We start from the raw sequence: 27,455 nt of genomic DNA on the forward strand, positions 1-27,455 counted from the left end.
TAATTAATCAGGAAATGAGGAAATTAGAAGCCTGGATCCTGTTCAGAAAGTGAGAGCCAAACCTGTACGCACTGGAAAAATGTGGAACCTATTTATGTAACAGATGACACTTTATATATATATATTAAAGGATATAAATACACATTTGGACACGTGCGCGCACACACACACACGCACACACACGCAAACACACAAAATAGTGAGCTCCATAATGTTTGGGACACAAATGTATTATTATTTTTCTCCTTGATTTGGCTTTGTACTCCACAATTTTGTATTTGTAATCAAGCACTTCACATGTGGTTAAAGTGCACATGCACAGCTTTTATTACAGTAAGGGTGTTGTTTTACACTAGTTTCACTATGCAGAAATTACAGCACTATTTATACATAGCCATTTCAGGGCACCATACTGTTTTGGACATATTAATGTTATGTAAATGAAAGCTGCCTTGTGTAGTACTTTGTCGAATATCCTTTACATACAATAACTACTGGAAGTCTGTGTGGAGTACCTTTTATTTTTATTGAGTGATGCTCTCCCAGGCCTGTACTGCAGCCACCTTCCTCTCCTGCTTGTTTCAGGGGGTATTGGCCTCTATTTGTTTTCTCTTTGGTGTATGAAAGGCATGTTCAACAGAAATTCAGATTGGGTGTGCGATCCTCCACCCAAAGGCCCTCTTACATAAGGTCTCCTCCCAGACACATGATGCATAGCAGCTGATTGTATTAGCAAATAACTGCAAGGCCGTGCGGCGCAGGTCCGGTTCCTGTCCGTGCGCTGTTGGCAGAGCTACCGAAACCGAAACTTCTCTGCCTGCCGGCGGCGTAGCTGTCGAGAGCGGCAGCGTGCGGTGGTCACCGTGGCGGCGGGATGGTTCCCGTAACAACCCGCGCTGCCCGGGGCCCCCGTCAGGTGACAGCCACAACAGGGTCGCAGCGGCCGGCCCGACCGCAGCAGACTTTGGCTGTCGTCGTTCCCACGGAAACAAGCTGTACCGACCCGGCGGGATGCTGTGGCCTAGCTAGCGTCCGCCCTGGTGCTCTTTTACTGGAGTCTGAGGGCTGTGACACGTTGTACTTACTCCTTTCTGCCTTCACTGCCGCAAGAGCTCCCATCACAACCACTGTGTGCTCACTTGGTTTCTGCCAACATTGCTGAATGGTGCTTTGTTATATTTTCACATTAGCTTAGCGATACATGTAGAGTTAACAGGACAGTTACGTCACAGTCAACCCACAGCCAATGAAATGCTCTCGGACGTTGCTGAACTTTGTAATATGTGCTTTGTCCTAAAAACCTTTCCCTGCTGAACAAACCCAAAGGGTAGAATAGGTGTTCTACTTTAAAGACGAATGCGCGCGCTAACATGTGATTGATTGGAAAGGGTCCGTGGGAAGACAAACATTTCCCTGAAGACCAATTTCTGAACGCTCCCCAGGCTGGGAAACTAACAAACAAATATGAATGGGGCTCGTGTCAAAGGATGGGCGGGCAAACTGACTTCAGTTTAATGAGCTGACAAGTTAGGAATAATAGCTAAATCCTGGGTTCATAAGTCACACAGGCACTGTGTAGTGCCACAGCTGCTAATTAACACAGGGGCCTAAATATAAATATCTTTTCTCTGTAACGTACAGACTGATCACATTATTGGCTGTGGCACAACTGTGTCAGATGCGCTAAGCAATGGCCGCCTTCTCCGTAGGCCTTAAATTGGTTTCATACTTTCACCTCGAGTTTCTGAGCCAATTCATCATTCACCAATTTTCTGGTTCCAAAACCAGTCATGGGTGCCCTGTTATGACAAACACGGCACAGTTAGTTGAGTTATTTTTTGAAAAGAAATGAGATTTTTTTGTTAAGACTAAAGGTGATTAAATTCATGTGGATACTAAGCGTTTCCTTGGAGATTAAAGGGAAACTGCGACTGGGTTGTGTAATGTCTGAAATTCGGGTCATGGCATCGGAAATGGACCTCAAGCGTAATTAGTTCTCACCTACTTTGATTATAATTTAACCCAAAGTGTTCCCAGCATAGCCCATAGTGTACCATGATGTTAAAGTCCAGAAATATGCATTAGAGGAAAGCGTTCACATGCGCGTGTGTAAGGCCACAGTTCTTCTTGAGCAGTGAACAAAGTTTGCTTAATTTATGCAGATGTTCCAAACTGGTGGTAAATGTCTTTGTTTTTTCAAGTTTTTTTTTCCTGTTTCTGACTGTATGTGATTGCCTGTACAATATCTTTCATGTTCACAGGCTACTTAATTGGGCACATGAAAAGTTACATCTGAAGTGTTTGTTAAGAGCGTCCGTATCAAGTGCTTTTTAAAGGTGACACGGGGCAGGTAGAGTGCAAAGGGCCTCTGTGAAATTACTGCCACCTCTTTCTCTTGCCGCCAGGTGCTATAATTCATTTGGGTCTGAGTGAGTTGACTTTTGGTTTGAATGTGTTCCCGGAAATGCCAAAGGCATTGTTGGAAATGCCAGGCCAACAATTTACAATTACGGTAATGACAAATAGCAAGGTTGTTGATGCAAGTTATGCTTGACTTCCTTCAATGATTTCTTTCCTGATAGCTGAATCATTTATGAACGAGCTCAGCTGGGCAGAGGATCCGGGCTCTCGCCTGAGCGAGAGCTGGAGGCTCTGCAGGTGTAAAGCGTTCTCGCTCGGCAAATTTGTGTTTGATTCCGGAATCCTCCGGAGGCCTGCAGCTGTGAATCTTTGAGGTGGTAATGTGACATGTGCCCACCACACCTCCTGTAAGTAAACAGTGTGTTTTCAATTTCCGCCGAGGCACAGAAGAACTTCGTTCTCGAGAACGAAGAAAAACATTTCATACTGTAGCCCAGATTCAATGAACATTTTTCCTTAACATAAGTAGGTTTTTTTTTTTTTTTTTTTTTTTTTTCCCCAGAAACATAGTTCGGTAGGTTCAATGAAAATTAACTTGACAGGAATTAATTCTGAGTTCCATTTTGAAGAAATATGGAAAAATAATGCTTGTTGACGATAAAAATTGATTGAATCCAGGCTTGTACTACTCATTGCAGTCACATTACGGTTATGTTTATCTTTTTTCCTCCACTTTCCCTTTTAAAGTCATGATAAAATATACTGCCACTTATACTGAGGGAGGAGTCTGTCCTCTTGACACCGAGCGTAGCCATTTTCCAGGAAAGACTTTGAGACAAACCCAAAAATCCTGAGAGTCACAGCCTGTAAATCAGTCATTGAGCCAGTCTCCTTTAATTACACAGAGGAGCTGAGGTGGCTGACGCAGTCCTTAACTAACGATTAAAACGCCATTCAGATTTAGACTCGAATAAATTGCGACTGATGATAGATTTTGTATAACCGAATCTGGGAATGTTGCCTTGTGCTTCTCGTTTTAAAAAACACAGGAAAAAAACCCTTTTTATGTCGCAGTTACGTCTCTTTTATAGTCTGAAAGGGCAGACAAACTGCAGTGCTAATCTGACAAGTGCTTGGCAGTGGCGGGATTGTTAGCGGTTAAACTGGTGATAAGCTCGCCGTCCAGCGCGTTGAATAAAGCGCGCTAGCTGAGAGCCCTCAGGAACTGAATGGGGATAAATGGGCGTGTTGTTCAGCTGACGAGAGCGCTTCTTTTCTTCCCCGGTTCCATTATCTGAGGATCTGTGTGGCCGAGGGTGCTGCTAATTTGTTTAGCGTTGGGATGTCTTGTCCAGTCAGGATTTTGGGGGGCAGCTTGATTTCAGAGGCCTTCTCTGCGTGCCTGGGCACATAGCCCTGTTTTTCTTTTTCTTTTGTTTTGTTACATTTATCACCCTGTGCGAGAATACAATTCTATGGTCCCTTTTCACGTTTCCATAGGGATCGAAATACACCATTCGGAACACGCAACACCCACTGGCTATGACACAAGCTGTACAAAACATTCTCCATGTTGAAAACACAGCAGCATGTCATTACATTTAGCTGTTCTTAGCACCCGTGAGCAGGCACCTGCTAATGACCATAAAAACCATATGGTTCTATAATATCAACTGATATAATAACATAATGAAAACATAATAACTAATATAATAACATAACTAATTGCCATAGCTAAACCACATAATAATCCTGACATGATATGTTATTATCCTTTAAGCGTATTATTCTTCTAAGATATTAGCTCCTGCCATGTTTACTAGTCTCCTGGATCCTGATTAATACACAGCCAGTGCAGGCCCATTTTGTTGTGACGGTAGTTTTCTGTGCACTGACGTGTCTCTCAGTGTGCTGTTTATTGTCTCGGTATGTTTGGATGTGTTGCCCTCCATATGACCATAATCACTTGCAGTGGGCCTTCACTTCACTGCTCATCTGCCTGCCTCCGCATCCTACTCATCCTCAAGCTTCGGTTCACCGAAGCCAGATGTAGACGGTAGCTGTAGAACATGCTCTAAAAACCTAAGCGGCGACTCTCGCCGTATGATAATGCTTTGTTTCTTTTTTTACTTTTTCAAAATTTCAGACTGTTGTTGTTTCATTTTTTAGCATATCCGTGCTAGGCCTAGCATTATAGCTAGCGGCCTGGTCCTAGAAAAAGTTAGCTTTTCATTTTAGTGGTTAGCCAGCCACTCTCATCTCAATGGCAGTGTAAACAAATGAATTATTCTGCTTGCAAAGGGTGTTGCACTGGGGTTCTGTCTAGTCTGCTGCACTTGTGGTCTTTGAATAGATAGATATGCATACATGTATGAATACACAGTATTGCTGCATCATATTTTTTTTCTATGTGATATACAGCATGCATATTCACAGAAGTACTCTTTATTTATTGAAAGCTGTATTTACCATCTAATCTGCTTCTTCTTGTCCCCCCCCCCCCATACCCCCCATATAAGACTAGTAAATGTACACATGCTGTTGTGGGTAGAACCGGCTGCTTTCTAGCAATGGAATATCGTATGAACACAATGTAGAAACCTGCTGTTCCTCTCGTATTCCATAATGTGGAAACCAGGTATCTGAAGCCGCATACAGATATTGCCCGTGACAGCCACGTATGTCTTAAAGAGAAATTGCACAAATAAGCCGAAATGTTTACGGCGGAGTAGAAGAGAGCAAGGGCGGGGAGACGAATGCGCCACCGCAGCGTGCGATGTGTTTTCCTTTGACCGAAAAATATTCTTCTTTCTCTCAGGTGCTTGTGAGAGGTGCTCAGTGAGAAGGTGTCAGGGACGCACGCGTAGGCCCGTTTCCTGGGACTGCGGCTTCATCCCGATCTCCGCTCTGTCGCGTTATTTGTATCCGTATTTCCATCTGTCAGCTGAATCATTGCACATGACATGTTATGTTGCTATGGTAGCTGTATGATTTTTCTTTTTTTTCTATTTCTTTTACCTGTTCCGATGGAGTGCGTATTTCTTTCTCCTGCTGCAGTTATTAAATAGATGTATTGATATCTGGGTCCACCTCCCGTCTTTTAAACTGTCATATCTTTTTCATTTCCATCATTGAAATGAAAGATTAGTCAAATTTTCATCTGTCATTTTTACTGCTTTGGGGGGGGGGGGGTCAGTGGAGGGGGGGGGGGGGGGGGTTGCTACTGATGAATGCAGGAACGAAAGCACATATTCAGCTAGTTTCCCAGATTAATGTAGACTTAGAAAAAATCATTTCTCTTTACTGTTTATTAATATACTTTAAAAGATGAATGTGGTATAAGGAGCCACCCGTCAGGCCTATGGATCATACTGTACTTACCCACAGAAGTAAAAGAATAATGAAACTATTTTCAGCTTTGCGCGATCGCTGTGAGTAATGTTTCTGGTGCAAAGCGCTGCAAAGCAATACCTTTTATAGGTTGGTAATTTTTTTTTTTTTTTTTTTTTTAACAAGCAAAAAATAAATAAATAACATTTTAAAAAGACTGCAATAAATTTCAGGTGCGCTCTTGTTTTTAACTGTTTTTTGGCGCGTTTTGCATAATGACATCCTAAGTGCTCTAAGCTCTTGCGATGGTAGCTTCTTAAGAGTGCCATACATCAGCCACAACCGTGAGCTGCTTTTTCTTCTCATCCCCACGAGGTTAAACAGGCGTAGACCAAAGTAAGTGGAGAATTATACCTTTGTGAAAGGACAGCTTCTCAGAATCCACGCTGTTGAGTTAGGGAATATGTCTTTACGGGCATAGCAGGGAGATCCAGTTAGCGATAGTTCTGTGGGACACAAATGCGGTCTGATGCTGTGCTGTAAGCGAGCACTTACTCCCAGTGCCTCCCTCTCACGCTGACTGCGGTGACCCAGGGACGGTCCATGTGTGAGCGGTCACTGTTGGATTGCACCGGCGGTCGGCATTAAGCCGAGCTGTAGCGCCAGAGCCAGAGACGCACGCAGCGACCTCCCAGCACGAATGCCGCTTTTCACTTTTTCGAGGCGGGAAGGCCTTTGGTCACGTGATCTGAAAGCCCGTGTGCAGGGAGCCGCCGGCTGCCGCCGCACGTGCGGACGTGCGGGCGGGGTCGCGGCGCTGGGGTTCACGTCCTGGATCAAATCGGGGTCACCGCAGAGCCTGGGAGTGGGGTGTGATGGGAGATGGAGTAAATGGCACAAAAAGCAAAAAAAAAAAAAAAAACCCACAAATAGCTGTTTTCTTGGCTTCAGCGCACCAGGGAAACTGGCCAGCTGGACGCATCTCCTGACAACACAGAGCTGAAGCCAGAGGGAGCTGTCTCTCTAGAGGAAACGGTGACAGGGAATATGGCATCTTGCCTTTTCCTATAGTCAGAGCATTTTCTTGCACATCTCTACTAAGGGAAAATCAGTAAAAGGGTACAGAGAACTGGTCAGTGTGGGACCTTTAATGCTAAAGCATTGCTGACAAGATCCCTGGGGTAAATTGCAATTTGCTTATAAATGATAGTCCCTGCTACACATGACTGGTCTCATAATTAATGGATAATTTAAGGGAAGTTTAGCGTGTTTTTCTTCCTACTCCACATGTATAAATTATGTATCTTGAGGGGGGTGGGTTAACATGAGCTGTGGCATGCAGGGCGCGGGTATCTTATGCATTTATAAATCATCTCCAAGGGGTCCTTTATGAAACATCACTGTCAGATGTTTTAATGCGTGGCTCTGTGAGAGATATGTGTAGTGTCTGGGGCCCCTCTGTGAGGTGTCTGGGGCCCCTCAGTGAGCTCTCAGAATGATAGACTTTTGCTTCCACTCACTGTTATAAGAATTCTTCTGGTTGTCAGGGATACCAATAATTATAATCTAAGCACTGCTACACTGAAACCGCACTGTTTTCCGAGACTGTTCTATCAACAGTGACCACGTGATAAGGGGCCTGTCAAACAGCCATCAATCCTGTTTACTGGGGTATGGCAATTCAGCATGATTTGGTCTTTTAAATGGCCTTGTGTTTTGTAATTGGCAATTAAACTTAACTGAGGCGTTTTCTGACGGTTTATGACGGTTTGACTGTGCAGTTCTATTTTAATTAAAGGGAGATCGTTTTTTTCAGGTTTGTAGTTCTTTAATAAGTTTATTCAAAGAGGCATATCTTTATGTGACTGCAGTTCTGTCTTATATTGCCTATACTTTGATATGAATAGTTTTCATGTATTTTGACATAATGCAAATGTATTTCCAGCCACATACCAGATAATTGCCCGTGTGGTTTAATAACATATAATTCATTAAGTCTAACTAAGTCACAGTTAATGATAGCAATGATAGTAGAATGACTTGAGAGAAACTAGGGGATCTACTGTGTTGAGTTGAGCTTGAGTTGAGCCCATTTTTTGTGAGAGAAAATCCTGTGACACGTCATGCAATGATGTATTGATCCGCGGTCACAGAAAATGGCTGCTTTTTATTTTGTAAAAAAAAACAAAAAACAAAAAAAAAAAACATTTTTTGGATATTTTGAATAGCCAATAATTTAATATGCCCGTAGTAACGCTTCTGTGTTGTGCGACAATAAGAAAACGCAAACTGGGCACAGGCATCCTTCAGATGTGCAGCTGCTGTTCCTTTGACCCAGGCGGTCCACCTGCCAAGCCGTGTAACTGTCGCACTGGAGAGCTGTACTCAATGTGCAGATGCTTCCGGTAAACTGCAGGCGGCCGGTTGACTGGAAGGGTCACTGTGTGAGGACGGGGATATCCTGCTGGATGAAACTCTCCCTACCAGGGGGGATATTACAGCCTGCTTGAACATCACGACTGTCAGAAGTCACTCTTTTGTGTTGCCCAGAAACTATGCCGCAATCACCAGCCAGACTTTTAAAAAGAGAAACGCTCTAATGAAAGGTTTCATGAGAATAATTGAACATTGCTTAAGATGGTGACCTACAAAGTGCTTTTTTTAATATCAGTAAGTGTAGCTATCCTGTGCTATCCTTGCCTACAAACTGTGAAATGTTGTGCCAGATGAATGTCAGATTTATTGGAAACTGTCCGATCCATATTTGTGGATTTTATTAGATTTTATCTAATGAAGGTCACATACATGTTAGTCATACCCTTTGCAGGAAATACCCTCTGCGGATAAAGTGACATCAGAGAAAAGAGATTGAAATTTATTCACTCTGAATCATTATGAAATGTGGCCAATATCCATAAATGTCATTTATATGTGTGCAAAGACGAAATGAATTGAATTAATATTGTAGGCTTATTTACAATGGAAATTGGGATGCCTTGGTATTTTACTGTGTCTTTCGTGGTGTGTATCAGGACTTCATGATAAACTGAAAAGTGCGGAGTCCAGGGATGTGTGGGCGTTGACTGACTGTGGTTTGTTTGTTTTTCAGGCTTTCCCGTGCATATCAACCGGCATTTACGGTAAGGACTTTCCCACTTGAATCTTTGCTCTGTGTTCATGGTATAATATCCCATAGAAAGCGAAAGGGCTGAAAGAGTTGTCTGTCATCAGTGTAAGCTGATAAGTCATGGGAGCAGATGACAGAAGGAAGAGACTTGGCATAGGGACAGAAGAGGTTAGGACCACAGACAGCACCCTGGGGGACACCTACCAAGGGTGAACAATAATAAACAACTGGCTGGAGTTAGAAACAGTCAGTGCATGGAATTCAAATTTAAATATGGAGAGATGAGAACAGTTGCAATTTAAGCATGAAAGTGATATTGGGTGGGGTACACATTGGGCCTCGTTAACAAAACTTGTTGAATTCTCCTTACTTTTGTTCTTAAGAAAAATTCCTGCGAAAACCAATGTGGGATTTGTGAAACATGTGCAGACCTTAGATTTTATTTGCATATCCCAGATAATGAATGCCAGTTGTTTGTAAACTGGATGCTTATGCTGGGTCATCTTGATTTGCATAAGGAAGCACCCTTGCAATCCCATAATAGGAATGGCGACCTCAGTGTCTTGTACAAACATCAGCCATTGATCACTTTCCGCAAACATTTCTGCGTGGTCCCTAAAGATGTGCTCTCCCACAAAGGCACATTAGCCAAGTAATCTTGTGGGTCTTTGTCACCAGTCATCAATACCTGTCAATTTTTATCAATAAATGACATTAATTGCATGTGTTCCCAAGAAGGTTATTATCACAAACTAAAACCAAGATGAAAACTAGGTGTGAGAAAAACATTATCGTAAAATGAAATAAAAAGAAAAAGGAGTTATTGAAAAAATTAAAACTGAACTGAAATTGAATAAAAATGGAAAATTAAATAAAAATAAATACTAGTATAGCTTTTTATTGCACCAAAGAACAAATAAGTACAAACATGCGTGCACACACACACACACAAAGCTGTATTTTCCAAGGAAAATTATTCCAAACAGCACCATTATGATTGTGACAGTCGAGTACTTCATTGAAGTTGATTTTTACAATAAATCATTGATCGATCAGAGATACCAGTGTGCATTTTGCACTACATCGCCATCTGCTGGTGGGGCCCAGCCCCACAGGCCCCTAATGGAAAAACTGCGCGTGGTTGAGCAAAGGTGACGCAGAATTATCATTATCCCTCCCATTGACCTTGAAATCCTGGTGCAGCTTTGAGCTGGAGGAGGCAGTGAAGTGTTCTGCCCCTGCCTTCCCCGTATTGCTGTTAGCGCCACGCTACCCCTCCTTCCGCGCGGACTTGGGAGAGCGGAAACCCTGTCGCACTTTACGGTCTTACCGTTGTTTTTCCTAATTATTTCTTGTTTATCTCCCGACTGAGCGCGGAGGGAGCAAACGCCGTGGAACGCCGTTCCCGGAGCCCCGTACCGGGAGGGATAAACGATGTTAATTCGGGTCTGCGTTCAGCGTCGGCGGGAGCCCCCGCTGTACGACCGGACCCCGCTTCACGAGCGAACCGCGGCCCAGAGGCCCCGCTGTGAATAATTAAATGCATATTCAAATAAATGGCTTTTTTTTTTTTAAAGGAGAGTAGCAACACCAGTATGCCGCCAAGTTTAATTAATTACGTCGACGATTATCGAGAGTAAACAGAAAGAGATGGACGTCATCGTCATCAAAGAGTCTGATGGAGAAAAACTAAGATACGGAACTCGACCCCCTTGTGTGTGCTCATTATGTAATGTTTTTTCATATTGATTGGTCCGCTTTTAGTTTTATGTCTGACTGCCTAGTTTGCCTGATTTCTGGCCGAACAATTTAGTTTAGATCATGAGCACTGTGTTAAATTAAGTGTTACCAAAAGACAGATGGATATCTACTCAATTCTTGAAAGCAATTCTCATCACTCAGAGGACATACTGTGTCATCTGAGGTTTTGATTTGAGGTATGATTTTTGAATCAATGCACCAAATTCAATTGTACAATTGTAGCGACTTCACAAAATTACCCTGGGAGACGTAGGTAGGCTGCTAGTTCTCCCAGTAGAAAGGTGCTCTGGACAGAAGTGGTAATTTATTTGAGCTATGTTTTATGAGAAAAGACTGTGCTGCTTTACTGTAAATAAATACTGTAAGTGCTGACATTGTTCTGTTATTATGGCAAGTGTTACATGACCGTATAAGGCCTGATTCAGGCTCAGTGGGTGGAAGAATATGGTGGAAAATTGAATACTGGGGTCTGGGGTGGTGACATGGATCTCTGAATAAAAAAGTAATGTGCCAGACCCCCATTCTTCAGTAGTCCATTTGGAATATTTGTCATGTTGGCTTACTGTACACTTGTTGTTTTCAAGAACAAGATAATAATAATAATAATAATGATAATAATGATAATAATGATGATGATGATGATGATGATGATGAACATTTTTCTTTAATAATAATAATAATAATAATAATTATTATTATTATTATTATTATTATTATTATTATTATTATTATTATTATTATTATCGGTCTTGTTATTATTATTACAGATGCCTTACTTTCTTGAATGCATTTTGTATTATAATTAAAAGTCTCTCAGTTCATTTGTTTTGCGAAGTTCATCGCTGATGAAGCCGGACTGATCTAGAAATGACATCGCCGGCCAGGTCTGCGCCGGTCCATATTAGCCGGCTCGGTCACTTCAAGCCCACAGCAAACATAATTCAAAGGATAATCACGGTATTACTTTGGATTTTGTTGGCGAAGCAGAAACTGACGGTCTCCCTTCTCCGGTGTATGGGAGGGAGCTCAGTCATCACTGACAAATTATTCGGAGTTAAGAGGCGGGGCCAGGAGAGGTGCTCTCCGGCCGCCAGCCGGAGGAACGAGGCCTCGGTCCGGGGCTGACAGTCCAATCCTTCAGGCCGGCCCATTAGACGCCGCGGAACCTCTGCGCGCTCGGCGTGTCGGAAAGGCGCCGCCCGTAAACAAACCGGCGCCCGCCGCGGCGCCGCGGGTTCCGACGTCGTGATAAAGGTTATTAAGTGCCGTCCTGGTAGCCCATCGATCAACGCCGGGGCGAGCCCGGGTTCAAAGGGATTATTCCTTCCGAGGAGGAGACACCTTTCAGTGTCTTACAAGATGAGTGCTGATAGTCGAGCTGGAGTCAAGCCACCAAGGTTGATAGAGGTTTGTCTCTCTTTCTCTCTCTCTCTCTCTCTCTCTCCCTCTCCCTCTCTCTCTCTCTCTCTCTCTGTCTCTCTCCACTGTTCCCTCTATTTCTGTGTATCTTGAAATTCTCTCTCTGCAACTTTTCTCTTTTTCTGCACACACTCAAAATGGTTTTGACGCACCCTGTTAAGAAGAGCTTGTTGCCTATTTTTGAACCAAGCCTTGTTCAGCTTGTTTTTGAGCGTACCACATTACTGCCACTTAGTAGACACTCTTATCCAGAGTCACAGATCACAGCTGCGGTATTTATACACAGTATCCATTTTTACAGCTTGATACCGAAGTCATTTCGCTTAAGTATCTTGCTCGAAAGGTACAACAGCAGTGCCCTACGTGGGAATCAAACATGCAGCCTTTACATTTCAAAACCAGTTCCCTCACTGCTGCGCTGCATTAACCACCAGCTCAGATCTTCTCTCAGTTTGGAATAGGCAGTTGTGTTCAGCTGACCTGTCCCACCTTGGCAACATCTTCTGTCAGTTCAGACTAGCTGCCACTTAATTGCGCTATGCAGTGCGCCAGCTGAGCTGTGCTGCATTGGAAGAAGGCAACTTCATACGTGGTTGACAGAGACTGCCTGGTGAAACAGAGGAGCCAGCCGCGCATGAAAAGATGGGACGGTCGACCAAAGCCCTCCCTCCTTAGGCGACGCTACGCCCAATTACGCGCCCGCTTGCGCTGCTGGCACCGACGTGGCCACCGCTGGCACCGACGCGGCCGCCGTTCTGTCCCGGGCGGCGCCGCCCGTCACCGCTCTGCGAGCGAGAGCTTTAGCGGGGCATCTACCACACCGGACTCTCCAGCCAACCGTCACAATATGGCCGCTCCACTTTCACCTGTATTCAGATCAATCCTCTGGAAGTGTGGGATACTGCACGTGTATCTGCTCCCGTGCACAATGATCCTACCTTCTGGTTTACCGTTTTAATCATTAAAAATTTTTCAACGTTGTTTATCAAGTTCCATAGTTCTGTTTTTGCTTTTGTACTTTAGTTGCGCTGAATGTGAGAGAAGCAGCGGTGATTCATTGAGCCGAACGGCAGATAAATCGTCGAGTGAGATGAAGAAGAAGCGACCGTCAGCCAATCCGCTCCTCCCCTCGCGTGGCGGCCAACCAGGAAGAGACCGATGCTGAGAACACGCACTGCGGTCCTGGTCCTGAGGAGCTTGTTAATTCCGGCGTCTGACTGCATCAATCGTGTCTTTACAATGCTGTCAGCGATACCCGCCCCTCGTCACAAACATAATTTACCGCTAGCCGGTAGCCAGCGTTTAATAAAGCTTCATTACAGCCTGAGCTGTTTTTAATCAAGCCTGTCAGCTGTGCCGGAGATAATGAGCGAGCGCGTTGCCGCTACATCTCGCTACGTCGCGCGGGAGAAAAAGGCGGACCCCGGAGAGCGCGGACGCGGGCGGGCTCGAGGCGCCGCGCCGGAAGGGTCACCGGCGGCCAATGGCTGAAGAGATGCAGTCAGGGGTCGCGAGACTGCCTCCTGCTGGAGAGAACTGGTGCCTGGAGAGAGAGAGAGAGAGAGAGAGGAAAGAAAGAGCAAGAGAGAGAGAGCAAGAGAGGGAGAGAGAGGGGTGGATGTGTTTAAGAGACAGCGAAAGAGAGACACACTGGCAAGCAATACTTTTAATATGCAGAACAATACTGAGCTTTATTATATGGCCATCTGTTTAGCCTTAGCCAGCCCAGTGGGGTTATACCAGCACATGGACTAATGTTCTGGGATGAAAAATTAAGCAGAGGAGAATAAAAATAAAAATCAATTGAATGTACTGTTTGAATATAAACAGTGATTTAAAGTATATTATAATTGATTTTTTAAATTGTTGCTCAACAACTGTCGGCAAACAACAGCCAAACACAGGACATCCATTTTATACAATAAATCCAAGTATCCAAAGTGTTACAGAGATTCAAACTGAAGGAATCATTTTTGAATGTCTTTTAAAAAAATTGTGGGCAACAACTCAGCCAACAAGTTGCTACCAAACCTGAAGTATGTTTTCAAAAGTATCCAGCATTTAAAAGGAATCGCAAAGAAACGGTTTAAGAAGACTGAACAGTGCGCTCATTGTTTGTGATGTAATCTCGTGAAACTGAAATGCAGAGTTCGCTGTCTGCATATCAATAATAGAACGGCCTTTAGATATATTGGTAATTGCCAAACCCACACAAACTCCCCACCACCAGCGCACGTTCCTGGGGGTTTTTGAACTGGCTGGCGGCTTGCAAGTTATGGCCCAATGCTGATTGAATCCTGGTCGTTATTTCTCAGTTGGCTCGTGGTGCACACTGTGAGATGTTTGGCACTTTGATAATGTTCTCAACTTTTCTAAAAAAAAAAGAAATTTTTTAAAAAAGGAAGAATTTAGCATACGGAGCTCGGTGTGTTTTGGAAGGAGCACAGAAAGACGCCGTTGGCAGAGAAGATGGAAAATCAGCACACTCCTGCACTGTTGTTTCAGGAGACACGAGAGAGATTGTCTTAATTAGTTTCCTATTGCGTCATTTACAGTCATTACAATGACATCAGATACAACAAACTCAACTGGGTCAAACCGAATGACAAAATCAGAGAAATTGTCAGCAAGGTCTTTACCTGAGAATGTGATGAACTGTTTAGAGAAATTATATATCCATTTCAAGATCAAGTATTAGGACAATAGACTTGTTTCACAGTGTCTCTGAGAACACTTAGCTGCTGGAGAATTGTCCTTGCAGCGGACCACGATGAAACAAAGAATAAAAAATTTGACAGCGATTGTCTTGTCTTGTACGACACAGTCGTTCGCCACCTGTTCCGAGAACTTGCGTGGTGATACACAGAAAGCCGCTGGATGGGCAGTTCATTTCAGGCCTACTCTTGTAAGCGAAACACAGTACGCTGCTCTGAAAGTGGTTTAATTGCACAGAAAACGCCTGGTAACGAGCGAGGTTCTACTACGCTAACGAGTTACTCGGCCCCGTGCATTTTTCCTGCACCGAATCACTGCAGGTTGCCTTTTACATTTTTTGATTTGCCTTGCTGTTTACCCAAGTGCACCAGCCCAGAAAACCGTGTGTATTATTGTTTGTCCACCAATTTTCTCTGCACCGCTCTACTTGGCAGGTCCTTGTGCCTCACTAGTTAAGCGGGACACACACAGCTGCGTATCATCAACCACGGGAACTGTGTCTGTTAAATCCTGCAAACTGACCTCAGATCTCTTGCCCAAGTCCTCTCTTTCAAGCGCGGGAGATGCTACTGGCTGCTATGCAATCCCTTTCAAGTAATCAAACAAAGTTTATGCAATTTTAAAACCAAGCACAAGAGCAGAAAATCCATCTGAATGATTAATCTGTCTAAAAATATGTGCAGTCTCTCTGTAATTTTCTCTCTGCATCAGCCTCTGAGAGGCAAAATGGATGTGGCGGGCACAGGAGAGGCAATAGGTACCTATCAATATTTCATGTGTGTTAACCTGGGTGTCTCCTGCTCGCAGTCCATTCCCGGTGTCGTTATGAATAATGTCCGCTGAGAATTCTGGCCCAGTTCGGGGCAGTGTGCCCTCTGAATGAGAAAGCGCGGCATCCCACATTATACGCCGGCAGAGCGCGCGAAACAATGACCTGACACCCCACCGCCTGCCGCAGACCGACTGCGCGACGAGCCCCTTTTAGCAAACACCTCGCCTTTTTCACCAAACAGACTGTCGGCGACGTTCTGCGCGCTCGTTATGGACTACTTTCGCTCTCTTGAAAACCGAGCGCTATTTTAAGTTCCACTCGTAAGTGCGAGAAGAACACGTCCCAAATTCTGTTAATCCATGTACTCAGTAAAGAAGCTGATAATAATTACGCTGTGCTCTATATTAAAATTTCTTCTCGTTGGCTTGTGTAGTCATGGGCAGTGGATATATATAAAAGGACCAACTTAATTCCTTGTATTTATTTAGAATTCTCTTTCTCTGTCTCAGACTCTCTGTCTCTTCCTTTCGTCCTGTGTCTCTCTGTCTCTCTCTCTCTTTCTCTCTCTCTCTGTCCCCCTGGCTGTTTCCGTCTCTCTCTGTCTCTCTCTTTCTCCCCCTGCTCTCTCCCTCCATCTCTCTCTATCTCTCTCTCGAACCCTGGCTGTCCCACTTTTGTGCCAGTGCCAGGTGGCAGCTAGCGGCGCTGGTGCCCTTGACACGGCGGCGCCGGGCCCCGGGGGCGCGGCGGCGGGCGGGGCGGGGGGCGGGGCGGGGGGCGGGGGGTTGGGGGGGTGGGGGTAGGGGGGTGAGGTCGCGGTTGTCGCGGGTGACGCGTCTCCCCCCGCGCTCTCTCCTGCGGAACCACCTACGATGATGAAGTGCGGGGCCGGGAGCAGAAATAACAGAGCGTCACATGGGTCCTCATCAAGCGCGCGGCGCAGCGACCCGAGATCTCGTCGCCGCGCCTGGCGAAGACAGATCTTCCCCCGCGCCGGCGCTATTCCCAGCGTACGGCCAAACAAGCCCCCGCAGTCGCTCCACCGCGCCCCGCCGGCCGACGCCACGACTCCGCCTCCTGACAGACTGGGATTCTGTGAACTTGTGCTGCATCGCATGCGGAACGAGAGAGAGAGAGAGAGAGAGAGAGAGAGAGAGAGAGAGAGAGAGAGAGAGAGAGAGAGAGATGGAGAGAGATACAGAGAGAGAGAGGGGAGAGAGAGAGGGAGAGAGAGAGACAGAGAGAGAGAGACACTGAGAGAGAGAGAGTTGGAGAGAGGGGGGAGAGAGAGAGACAGAGAGAGTAAATCTGGATTCTGTGACTTTTTGTGGAGGCACACTGTGTTCTCGCCTTTAACCTTTTTGTTGTTTCCCTGAAGTGGAGTGGGCTCGTGGCTGGGCGTGTAGGTTGTGGTACAGCCTGCTGTAGAGGTCCAGGGCTTATGCCAAGCCAGGGAGGGGGTCACTTTATTCCCTGCCCTTTACATCCTGATCCATCTCTGCAAAAATTGACATTTAAAATGTCCGAGCATTTACTTCAGTATTGACGTCGTTTTTGTTGCAGCTGAATGCTAATTAATATTGGAAAAAAATATATTTTTTCATCTTTGTTTTTCTAGAGTTTATTGGCCTTTTATGGTTCATTTGCAATGGAAAACAAGACATGTCAAAATGCCTATTATTTGGCTTTCAGAAATGTCAGACAATTTGCAACCCGGCATTCCAAATGAGAGAGACAATGAAAAAGAAGTAATATAATTCATCATGCATGTGAACTTCACTGGTATCAAATTAAGGAGATCGGTTTTAGGGGTTGACTTATAGCACACAGTAGGAATTGGAAAATCACTAAATGGTTACACAGTGCAAAAGAAATTGTGTTTACACATTTAAACAATAAGGTTTCATTTGCATATGCAAATTTAAAATGCATTGAGAGTAATAAGGTAATAAGTTGTTGGTTTTTCCAAATATTTAATTATATATATATATATATACACTACAAAATAAAAACAAGCAAAGTGTTTAATGAATATGTTTTATTTACATGACAACAAGGGTAAACTCAAGAAAGCTTTTCTTTAATAAGAACAGGAACACCTCTGGTTTCACTTTCTTGCCTAGTTTTGTCGCACCTTTTCAAAGCGAAAGCTCTCGTTGGTGTTTGCTGAGCATTAGACGCGTTCAGGCTTGAGCTCGAGCTACTCGGCTCCTCGCTCACAGTCACCGTCGAGTGTTTGTATCTGTCGGAGCACGTTAGCTCATTATCACCAAGTTTACATTTGACTTTATTTTCTGGAACCTGTTCAAAGTGAGACCAGATGGAACTTTTTTTCCCGAAGCATTTTGAGGAATGTCGGTTAGATTTTTGGCACGGGCAGAGGCAGATGTCTACGCTATCACCCGAGAGCTGATCAAGAAACATTCCCATGACCGCATCACAACCTCGCTCAGCTGTCATGACCGACGTCAGATCAACACTAACACTTTTAAACACGAGCCTACGACAGTCACGGTGAGGCACTGTAAAAAGAAATACAGTGTTCAACTTTTTTGTTAACATTTAGCGTTAAAACATTTCGAAGTAACACCCCTATCATGCAGCTTACATTTTTACATGCTCCAATTTGCAGAGCGGAATATTTTCATAGAGTGCCTTTAGTTCAAGGGAACAATGGCTGTGCCCAGCGTGGGATTTAAACCTGTCGCCTCTGAAGGTGCTTTTGAGACCGTACAAAGGAGCCTTGCAAAGCAGCCTGTCTAAAAAGCGGAGGATTTAAGCAGAGCTCAGGATGTGCTGCTCCGGGAAGCGCAGCCGCGTCTCACGGCTCTCTCTGCGGGTCAGAGCAACCCCGTCCCCTCCATAACAACCGCCAGCGCTCAGCTTTCTGGAGCGACGTCCCCGAAGCTCTCATTTATACATGCGTTCGCATAAATCGCACGTTAAATAGATTCAGCGTACTTCTCGTCACATCCGAGTATGCTTGCTGCTTTAGGTCAGGAAGGCCTGAAATGAATACCCTGATTATTGGGAGTGATCAGTTTAAAGCAGTGTCTGCGTGGTTCGGAATAATGCGGTTTCTCTCAAACCCGTTTTCGCATGGATTATTTTTATAATCGGTCCAAGGTCTGCGGAGCTGACGCAGTAACCCACTGTTGCCAACACCACTGCACCTCACCCCACTCTGCGTGCTGCCGTTCCCCATGTTGGTTTGAGTTTTAATTTTAAAAAGCTGATAGAAGTCCAACTAAGGCATTTAAATGTTGAAAGATCCAGCCAAAATCAAGGTGTTTTAATCAAATCGCTTTACTCCAATTTTGACCTTACTCCGATTAAGATAACCAGATAAAGGCATTTACGTGGCAATGAGTGTTGCCTTAGCTGAGACCCACTCGACAGAGAGGATTCTGTGCCTCTCAGCACATGTCTGGAGGGTGAATGCAGAGCGCTGGCTGTTTGTCACATTTTATTTCTCACTCTCCTGCTCCTCGTCTCTCAGCTGTCAGTGGTGGCTGGTTGTGGGGGGGGGGGGTATGGGGAGCTGTAGGTGCAGTCAGGCTGCTGTAGGGGAATGCACCCCCCCCCCCAAACAGCCACCACTGACAATGGTGCAGTCCCCTACAGCAGCCTGACTGCACCCATAGGCCTTGCTGATCCACAGAGCAGCCCGCTCCCAACCAGCCACCACATTACGTTACATTACATTACAGGCATTTAGCGGATGCTCTTATCCAGAACAATCCTACCCGGGAATCGACCCTGTGACCTTTAGGTAACAAGACCAGCTCCTTACCCATAATACCAGCACTGACAGCTGAGAGAGGAGGGGCAGACGATGGGGGATGTCCACGCAACATTTGCAGAACGTTTTATGCAGATCCTGAATTACAGAAAATGTCTTCCCAGAGCCTCTCCCCTGCTTTCCTGCTCTAATCTCTGCAGTACCCACGTGATCAGGGAGCAATCAGGAGACTTGTCCTTAGGCTCAGTGGCTCAGCTGATAAATAGAAAGGGAGAGATGTGTGGACTGGAGCAGGAAGCTGCCCAAATATGAAAAATAAGAAAGTTACAAAAACAACCTTGAGTCTACTGCAGAGACGCATGGCGCTGAGATCAGTTTTCCCCAACGTCAGTCTAGCTACTCCCATCCATTATCTCAGTCAGAATTATTGGTGCTTATCTGACTGCACCTCCACGTTACTGCACTACTCAGACCGTGCTGGTGTGCCACCCGCTCAGAGAGGGAATGCGCAAGAGACACCAGGAAGGAAGGAACTAGAAGAGAAATAAACCACCCAAGGGGAGATGTGAAATAGGGGACATGAAATAGATATGAAAGGGATAGGAGATGGAAAAGGGAAAGCAAGAGAAAGAAAGAAAGAAAGAAAGAAAGAAAGAAAGAAAGAAAGAAAGACAGAAAGAAAGAAAAAGAACGGAGAGTAGAAAAGGAGGGAAAGAAAGATTGTATTAAAAGAGAAGAATGCAGGAAAGAGAAAAATGTAAAAAATAATGATAAAAAACAAGAACAGATGAACGAATTAAAGGGCAAGGTCTGTGAGAGGATATATAGAAAGATATACAGTAAGGATGGGGACGCTTGAGAACATGTTCCTACAAGTTTATCCAAAACTGTTTGAGTAAATTGGTATGTAGTGAAATGCAGTGGTGAATTTTGGGGTTGCTAAAGAACTAGCTCTGAATCCAAAGAACAGACAAAAATGACTCCAGCAACACACCCCCCCCCCCTACCCCCAGCCTACCCCGTACCGCTGATCGGGGGGGTTAGGGGGGTCATGGGGCTGATACCGGCATGGTTCACACCCCTCACAGCGGGTCTTTATAGCTGTCCAAGTCACAGCCTTTAGCGAGCTGATTAAAAATTAATCCTCTCAAAAATCCATGTATTTTCGATCAATACAGAGTTAACGCGGAGGTGACATTTCCATCCGGTTCCTTGGGATCACTGTGATGATTGCTATTGTGTTTAACGGGGCAATCCCTTCTGTATCCTGGTCAATATGTCATTACCGTCATTGTAGCTGTAAAACCAGTCTCTCTGAAGGAGGACAGTGCAAGTGGTTATATATTTATGTGCCACACGGTTCTGTAAATTTCACAGCGGGAGTCAGATAAACAGGAATAAAGATTTTAGGACTTCATAAAAGCCTGCATGCTCTGCTCTGCGCTTCCCGGTGTTTTCTATTTTCAGTCTGCGCTTGGGGCTCTGTGATATTTTCATTTATTAAGATGGAATTGATTAGCGAGCTATCTCATCGTTTCCGCGCTAATGTTTGCACACTGTCTGCACGCTGTCCCGGTTAAATAGATATTGAGTAAATCTTTTATTTCTCTCCGCGGCAGGCTATCCGAACGAGCCCGCCGCCGAAATCGCCCTGGCGACCGTCAAGTCCTGGCTGAAGAAGAACTGCGATGAGGTAAGCAGTGCTGGTTATTTTTTTTCAAAATAAAAGCCTCTGCCGATCTGCGAGCCGATAACCTGCTAAGGCATGCGCAGAATTGATCTCCGGCGGGAGGACGAGGAAGGCCGGTCTGGAGGCCGCCGCGTATCCGCGGACCGCGAGTCAGATCGCACGGAGCGCGAGGGGTTTCGAACGTAAACGTTCTCAGATTTCGTTAAAAGCAAAGACTGCCGTGTGCGCTCTGCCTTTTTGAGGAGCGGAGTGGGCCTCTTTGTGAAAAACCAGCCTTCGTAGCCCTTTTCAAGCACGAGGCACGACGGCATCCTGTTCAGGATTCACAGGAGTCACGCTGAGAAACAGGCACACAGAGTGCCGCTCGACCGCATAACTCTCCCCGACTGCATGACCCTCCTGAGGCCTGGAGGTCTCGAGGAAGCGGGGTCGTTACGAAAGTCATCTTCGTCATCAGCAGGGATGCCAGATACACCGGCGCAGGAATGCTAATGAGAGGAGAAAGGCTTTGTCTGGTTATGTAACCGCCGCTGCGTTGATATGATGGCGCAGCCTGAAGAAAACAGCACACTGCCGATGCACGCCATCGGTCTGAACACGCAGAACTCGCTGTGGTTGGAACTCTCTTTGGGTTCTGCAGCAGTACTGGCTCTCTGCATGTTTTTATGAAGAGAACGTGTAAGAATATGTAAATGTACATGCACTACTTGAATCTAATACCCTGGCATCATTCTCTACAGTTCCTAACACATTACAGCTAGAGCATTATACAGAGCTGTAGACCTGGACTCTGCTGTTATACTGGACTGTAAGCTTAGCAAGCATACGCTTGTCTCCTCATTTGACGGAAGTGAATATGAACCTCTGGTGTGGTTTACAGCTGTAGTTTCCTTACTCCTGTTGCTCTGTGTAAAACTGAGCTGTTCCGCTCTGGAGTAACGTTCCTGTTTTTTTTCTTCGTTGCCCTCTTTCAGTAGAACACAACACAATATGGAAAATTTTCATTATGTCACTCCCTTATGAGTTTTACAGTTCAAACACCATAAAGATGTATTTGTTATTAACACTAGAAAGTGGCACCTATTTACGGCCCAAAGGTTATCTTCTCTCGGCCTTAGAAGCCGACCAGGGTGGTCAGACGCACAGTAAATCCACTGTTCCAAACAAATAAAAGTGTCGCCTTGCGTGTCACAAGGTTAATCTGCCTCTATGAGAAAAGAGAAAGAGAGAGAGAGGGAGAAGGAAGGAGTGAAACATTATAAGAAGTGAGTGCAAAGCACTGCAACTAGGAAATGCTTTAGCACAATTACTTACATGTTTTTTTATATGATCATTTATATTCAATTCCGTAATATACGCTGCATTGATATAAACAGGATCCCTGTAAAATATGTCAATAGTATGCCCCATGATTTATGACTGCAATAATTGTAGTATAGAAGTAATAATCAGGCTACCACCATTCTACAAGCAACTCATTTTTGATTCTGTTTCTTTCACTTAGGATTAAGAGACAAAAATAATTTGCAATCCTAAATCTCGATTTTCATTCAGAATAGCAATTACACATAATTGATCCTCTGTTCCGTGACAGGATTAAAAGACATCTTTTTGTTTGTTCTTAGAGCCTCCCTCACTTCCTCCTTACAAGTGCACTGGGGTTTCAGTGTTAATGATACAGGCAGTGGGGCAGCTGCTGGCTGTAATGTTTGGATTTAGTAAGAAAAGCCAGAGGCCATGACTGTGATTCTGACTTGTACTCTGTGTCCATGTTATATTCATGGAGCCAGATTTGCAGTCAGTATGGAGCTACCCTCAGCTTCTCAACGTGTGAGTCCATTTCACAATTGCCTTTGCCAAGGGACAAACAATAACTAACAAGCAAAAAAAAGCAAAACATCAGTGCCTGATGCCACAGCCATTAACTGGTCATTTTGTACGCACTGTGAATGGTCAGGTTCTGTGGTGTGGTTTGTGAAAAAAGTTGCAGAAAGGAGCCTGCTACAAATGTTAAGATATATAAAAACTGCTTCGCATTTGGACTGTTCCTTTAGGATTCCTGCAATAAATTAAACTGTCATATCCAGAAGACTATGGAAAGGAAGACTGTTGTTCTCCAAACGCTTTTACCATATGCAGAATAAGAAGGCCATATGTTGATGTTTTTACATTGGAACTGACTTCATTAAATACGAATAATTAAAAGGGAGTAACATTAAAGGGACAAATTAATGCAATCTGATATAAATTTGTCATATGTAGTACTTAGTTGCAAATCGTTTGAACTCAATGTCTGTCTGAAGTCATGCAGCCATCTTAAATTCCTGTGTGTTTCTGGGGTGTTTTACCTTCAGTCTTGTCTTCAGCAAGTCATGCATACTCTATGTTCAGGTGAATTCAAGATGGCCCAGTCAAGAACATTCCACTGTTTGACCCTGAAATACTCCTCTGTTACTTTAGCAGTATGTTTTGGGCCATTGTCCTGCTGCAAGGTGAAGCACCATTCAATGAGTTTTGAGGCGTTCGGTCGGATTTGAACAGAGAAGATGTCTCTGTACACTTCAGAATTCATCCTGCTGGTGCCGTCAGCAGTTACATCATCAGTGAAGAAAAGGGAGCCAGTTACAGTGGCAGCCATGCATGCCCAAACCACAACACTACCTCAACACTACCTTTCATAGATGATGGTTTGGATCATGAGCAATTGCTTTCTTTCTCCACATTTTCTTCTTTCCGTCACTTCGGTACAGGGTAATACTCATCTCATCTGTGTATAATGCTTTGTTCCGGAACAAAAAAAAAAAATATTTTTTTTTAGCAAACTCTAACCTGGCTGTTCTGTTCTTGAGGCTTGCCAGAGGTTTGCATCTTGCTGTGAACCCTCTGAGGTTATGCTGGTGCAGTCTTTTCTTTATGGTAGTGTTTGACACATCTTTGCCTACATGCTGGAGAGTGTTCTTGATCCGCTTGACAGTTGAAAAGAGGCTTTTCCTCACGATTGAAAGTGTTCTGGGATCGACTAGAGGTCTTCCATGGTCTGCCAGGTTGTTTGCTATTGCTGAGCTCACCAGTGCACTCTTGCTTCCTAACAATGTATCAAACAGATCAATTTATTTCAGCCTCATGATGGCCTGCTTTACTGACATTGATGCCTCGTCGGTCCTCAGAGGGACAACAGCAACAATCTCCAAATACAATTTTCATATCTAGAATCCACTCTAGACATTTTGTTGTCTTTCTTGCGCATGAAGTAATGATGCAAAGACACACAGCTGGCCAAGAGACAGCTGAGCAGCCAACTGTCCCATTGCTTTTACACCTCTGAAATAGTGGGACCGTGTATAAGAAGGGCTGTAATTACTACGTGGATCACCTGATATGGATGTAATTGCCTTCAAATTAAATCTGATAGTCTGCACCTTACCATTATATTCATTGTTTCATTTCAAATTCAATGCGCTGGAGCACAGAGCCAAAACAACAGAAGTTGTGTTGAACGCAGCCCCGACGGTTTTGCGTTCGATTGTACATGTATCCTTAGAAAGGACATGGGGAGCGAGAGCTCCACGCGATACGCTCGCGGTACGATCCCCCCTGAACAGATCGCTCCTCTCCCAGCCCGGGCTCGCCGCGCTCGCTCTGACAGATTTCCCCCAAACGGCCGTGACAAAGCGCGGCGTCCCCAGCAGACGAGTCATTTCACAGGACCCCGATAAGCCGGCCGCGGCGGCGATGACATCGTTCCATTGTGCCGCTCAGGTGAAAGCGTGATAAATCACCGCGCACACAATGGCCTGGCGGAGGATCTGACGCCGCGCGGTTCGGCGGGGGGGGGGGGGGGCGGCGTGACCCGCGCCTTCCTGCGGCGCCGCGATAGCCGCGAGATGGACGGCCAGGTTCCCGCGGCAGGTGTCAGGGGTCCCCGCGCACACCCCCGAATCCTTTCCCGTAATCTGGGTTTCGCTGACGCGCGCGGACGCGCCGGGGGAACGGGGGGAGAGGCGCATTGTGACGGAGAGGCGCCAGGAACCATTGTTGAATTTCGGAAAGACGCTTCTGGGCCTGAAACGAGGGGAGGGGGAGGGGGAGGGCGGGGGCTGTCATGATTGACTTGTGTATGTGAATTTCTTTTCTTCTCGGGCCGACACTGCGGCCTGATGCATTTTCAGCGGGCATTACAGGGCCTAATGCTCAGCGTGAAAATCAGTTCATGGGGAATTTACGAAACTCCCCAACCATCACAAATGCTATATCCTTCCACCAATCTAGATGGAAGTTTCACTTTCTTGCTGATGTGTGTGATTGACAGTGATGAAAAAGTTGCTGCTTAAACGTATTTGCGCACAATGTACGAAACAAATTTCAGCTATTATGATTGTAGCCGTATCCCACGTTTACATTAAAAAGGCTCAGAGACAGGACAGTCAGACAGGAGGCTAATATATCTGCAGAGGTGGGGGACTGCAGTACGGGATGCGATCGAGGATCACCGTCACAAGTGTAACTTTTCCCTCCTCTCACCTGCGTTTGTTTTTCCCATTTCCAAATCTAATTTTGTCTAATTCAGGCTTACACGGGTTTAATCCGCGGATGGGAAATCTAGGGTGACACTTTATTTCACAGCCGCGGATCTGTTTCGCGGTCCGCGGACGTTTTAATAAAGTGCTCCGAACCAGATCCGACAGCACGGGATAGGCGCGCGGTTTGAATACATCAAACAGATTGGAATTCCGTAATAAGCTTTCATGCATTCCGAGAATAAGGGGTGCGCTGTGATTTGAAGATATTAAAAAAAAAAAAAACACGTCAGTCTAAATTGCGCTTTCACATTTTGCATTCTTGGTTCATTGTGATTAATGATGGCTTTCTTTTTTAAAGTGTTTTTTTTTCTTCTCTTTCTTGCTTGTCAACAGTGGCCCCGCTATTTGTCATTTGAGAGACATCGATAATAAATCACCTTCCTTTTAGTGTCCTGAGAATTTCTGCGAATCGTAACATTTCAACCGAAACAAAGTTTGGCTTCGCCAGTCTTTTGGTGAGTAGCACGTTGAGTGCATCATGCGATGCCTGCTAGTTTGTGCTCCAGTAGGAAACAAGTGAAGCCCTTGTTGTTATGTGAAGCAGTGAAGCCCTTGTCGTTATGTGTAAAATGAGAGCTCTCTGTTGATTTCTGGTAAGCGCTTCCTGTTTGACTTGTTTTGTGCTTGTTGGTTTGATGTGTTCTGTTATGCGTAAGCCTAAGAAATCTATCGGCCCAGCGAGTTGTGATTTGTGTTTCAGTGACTGTTTGGACCTTTACATGTCCACCGGCCTGCAGCCAAGCATCGTCCGGGCTGCGCGGCTTCCATGGTTCTGGAGTCTACCTTGACCTACTTTCCCAATAGCCTAACTCATAGCCTACAACCCTACACAGCGTCTACTGTAAAATAACTTCATGGCGCATTGTGTGTTCGTGTTTGCATGCGTCTCAGGGCCTGTAAAAAGGCTTGCACGGGGGCCCATCATAACTAGCTTCTGCCACTGGCTGTACAATATTGTGCATTTCCAGAACAACATTTTCACTTGTATGGAATTAAATGAAAATGTTTCATAAAAACTGCAGAAAGTCAGTAGAGTCCTAATACAAATGCGAACCCATGTGGCTATATATATATATATATATATATATATATATATATATATATTCTATTTTGTAACCAACACAAGCAGAGCTAACCTTGTCCTGGAGATGTTTTGTATAAATGTATGAAAACTTTCAGTGAAAGAAAATTAATTTATAAACTATTAAACTATTAGAAGTTTTATTGCAAAACCAGAAGGACAGACATTCTACTTGAAGTAGCAACAGTCTATTTTAACAAACAGTCTGAGTCCTTCCTGGAGAACACTGAGCTAAACTTTGCACGCTTGAAAATATGTGACTGAGACAGCACTTTCAGTATGAGAGGGTGGACATTTTAAAGGGTGTTTTGACCAATCTGTCATAATGAGAGTCAGTCTTTCTTTGAAAACTAATTTTCATTGGCAGGAGCATTTTAGTTCAGGATGCCTTATTGATATGGTGGCATAAAAGTAGTCTTTATGGAGATTGCATGCTAGATTAATCAGGAGGGTTTGATTTAGTTTTATATGCCCTTAAACGTTCTGCATGCATTTGATTGAATCTGGCCTACTTTTTCTTTTTTTTTTTTAGTTGAGATGACATCCACCAAGTGTGGGCATACACCGTACATGCACAACTTTGACACTTTCTTAGGATTTCCCACAGAAATAATAATAATTTAGATAAAGTTTTAATAGCCTTGAACCTTGGTGTTTCTTATATTCTCCTCCTTATTCCTCTATTTCATCCTTTACACCTCTTATTTAACCTTGCTATGGATTTACATTTTCAGGAATGTGCCACTTTTCTGGTGATTATTAATTCTCTCTGTTGGCCTATATTTACCTCAGCCAATGACGACATATTCTCTTATAGCCTACATTTCAACTAATACTTCAAATAGAAACCGAAAATTGTTCATAGTCGCCAGTTACA

At 44.6% G+C, this 27,455-nt stretch overlaps 1 protein-coding gene across 3 annotated transcripts in view; it reads left to right on the top strand.

Annotated features, from left to right (window-relative positions):
* Nucleotides 1-27,455, top strand: part of macrod2 (mono-ADP ribosylhydrolase 2) — a 562,649-nt gene that overhangs the window by 432,823 nt on the left and 102,371 nt on the right. For all 3 annotated transcript variants that reach the window (XM_035400443.1, XM_035400444.1, XM_035400445.1), the window contains exons 7-8: nt 8,801-8,831; nt 20,847-20,920. In XM_035400443.1, coding sequence (XP_035256334.1) covers nt 8,801-8,831; nt 20,847-20,920 — 105 coding nt within the window. The remainder of the gene's footprint in view (nt 1-8,800; nt 8,832-20,846; nt 20,921-27,455) is intronic.

This window comes from Anguilla anguilla, chromosome 18, assembly GCF_013347855.1.
Source record: "Anguilla anguilla isolate fAngAng1 chromosome 18, fAngAng1.pri, whole genome shotgun sequence".
Taxonomy (NCBI): Eukaryota; Metazoa; Chordata; class Actinopteri; order Anguilliformes; family Anguillidae; genus Anguilla; species Anguilla anguilla.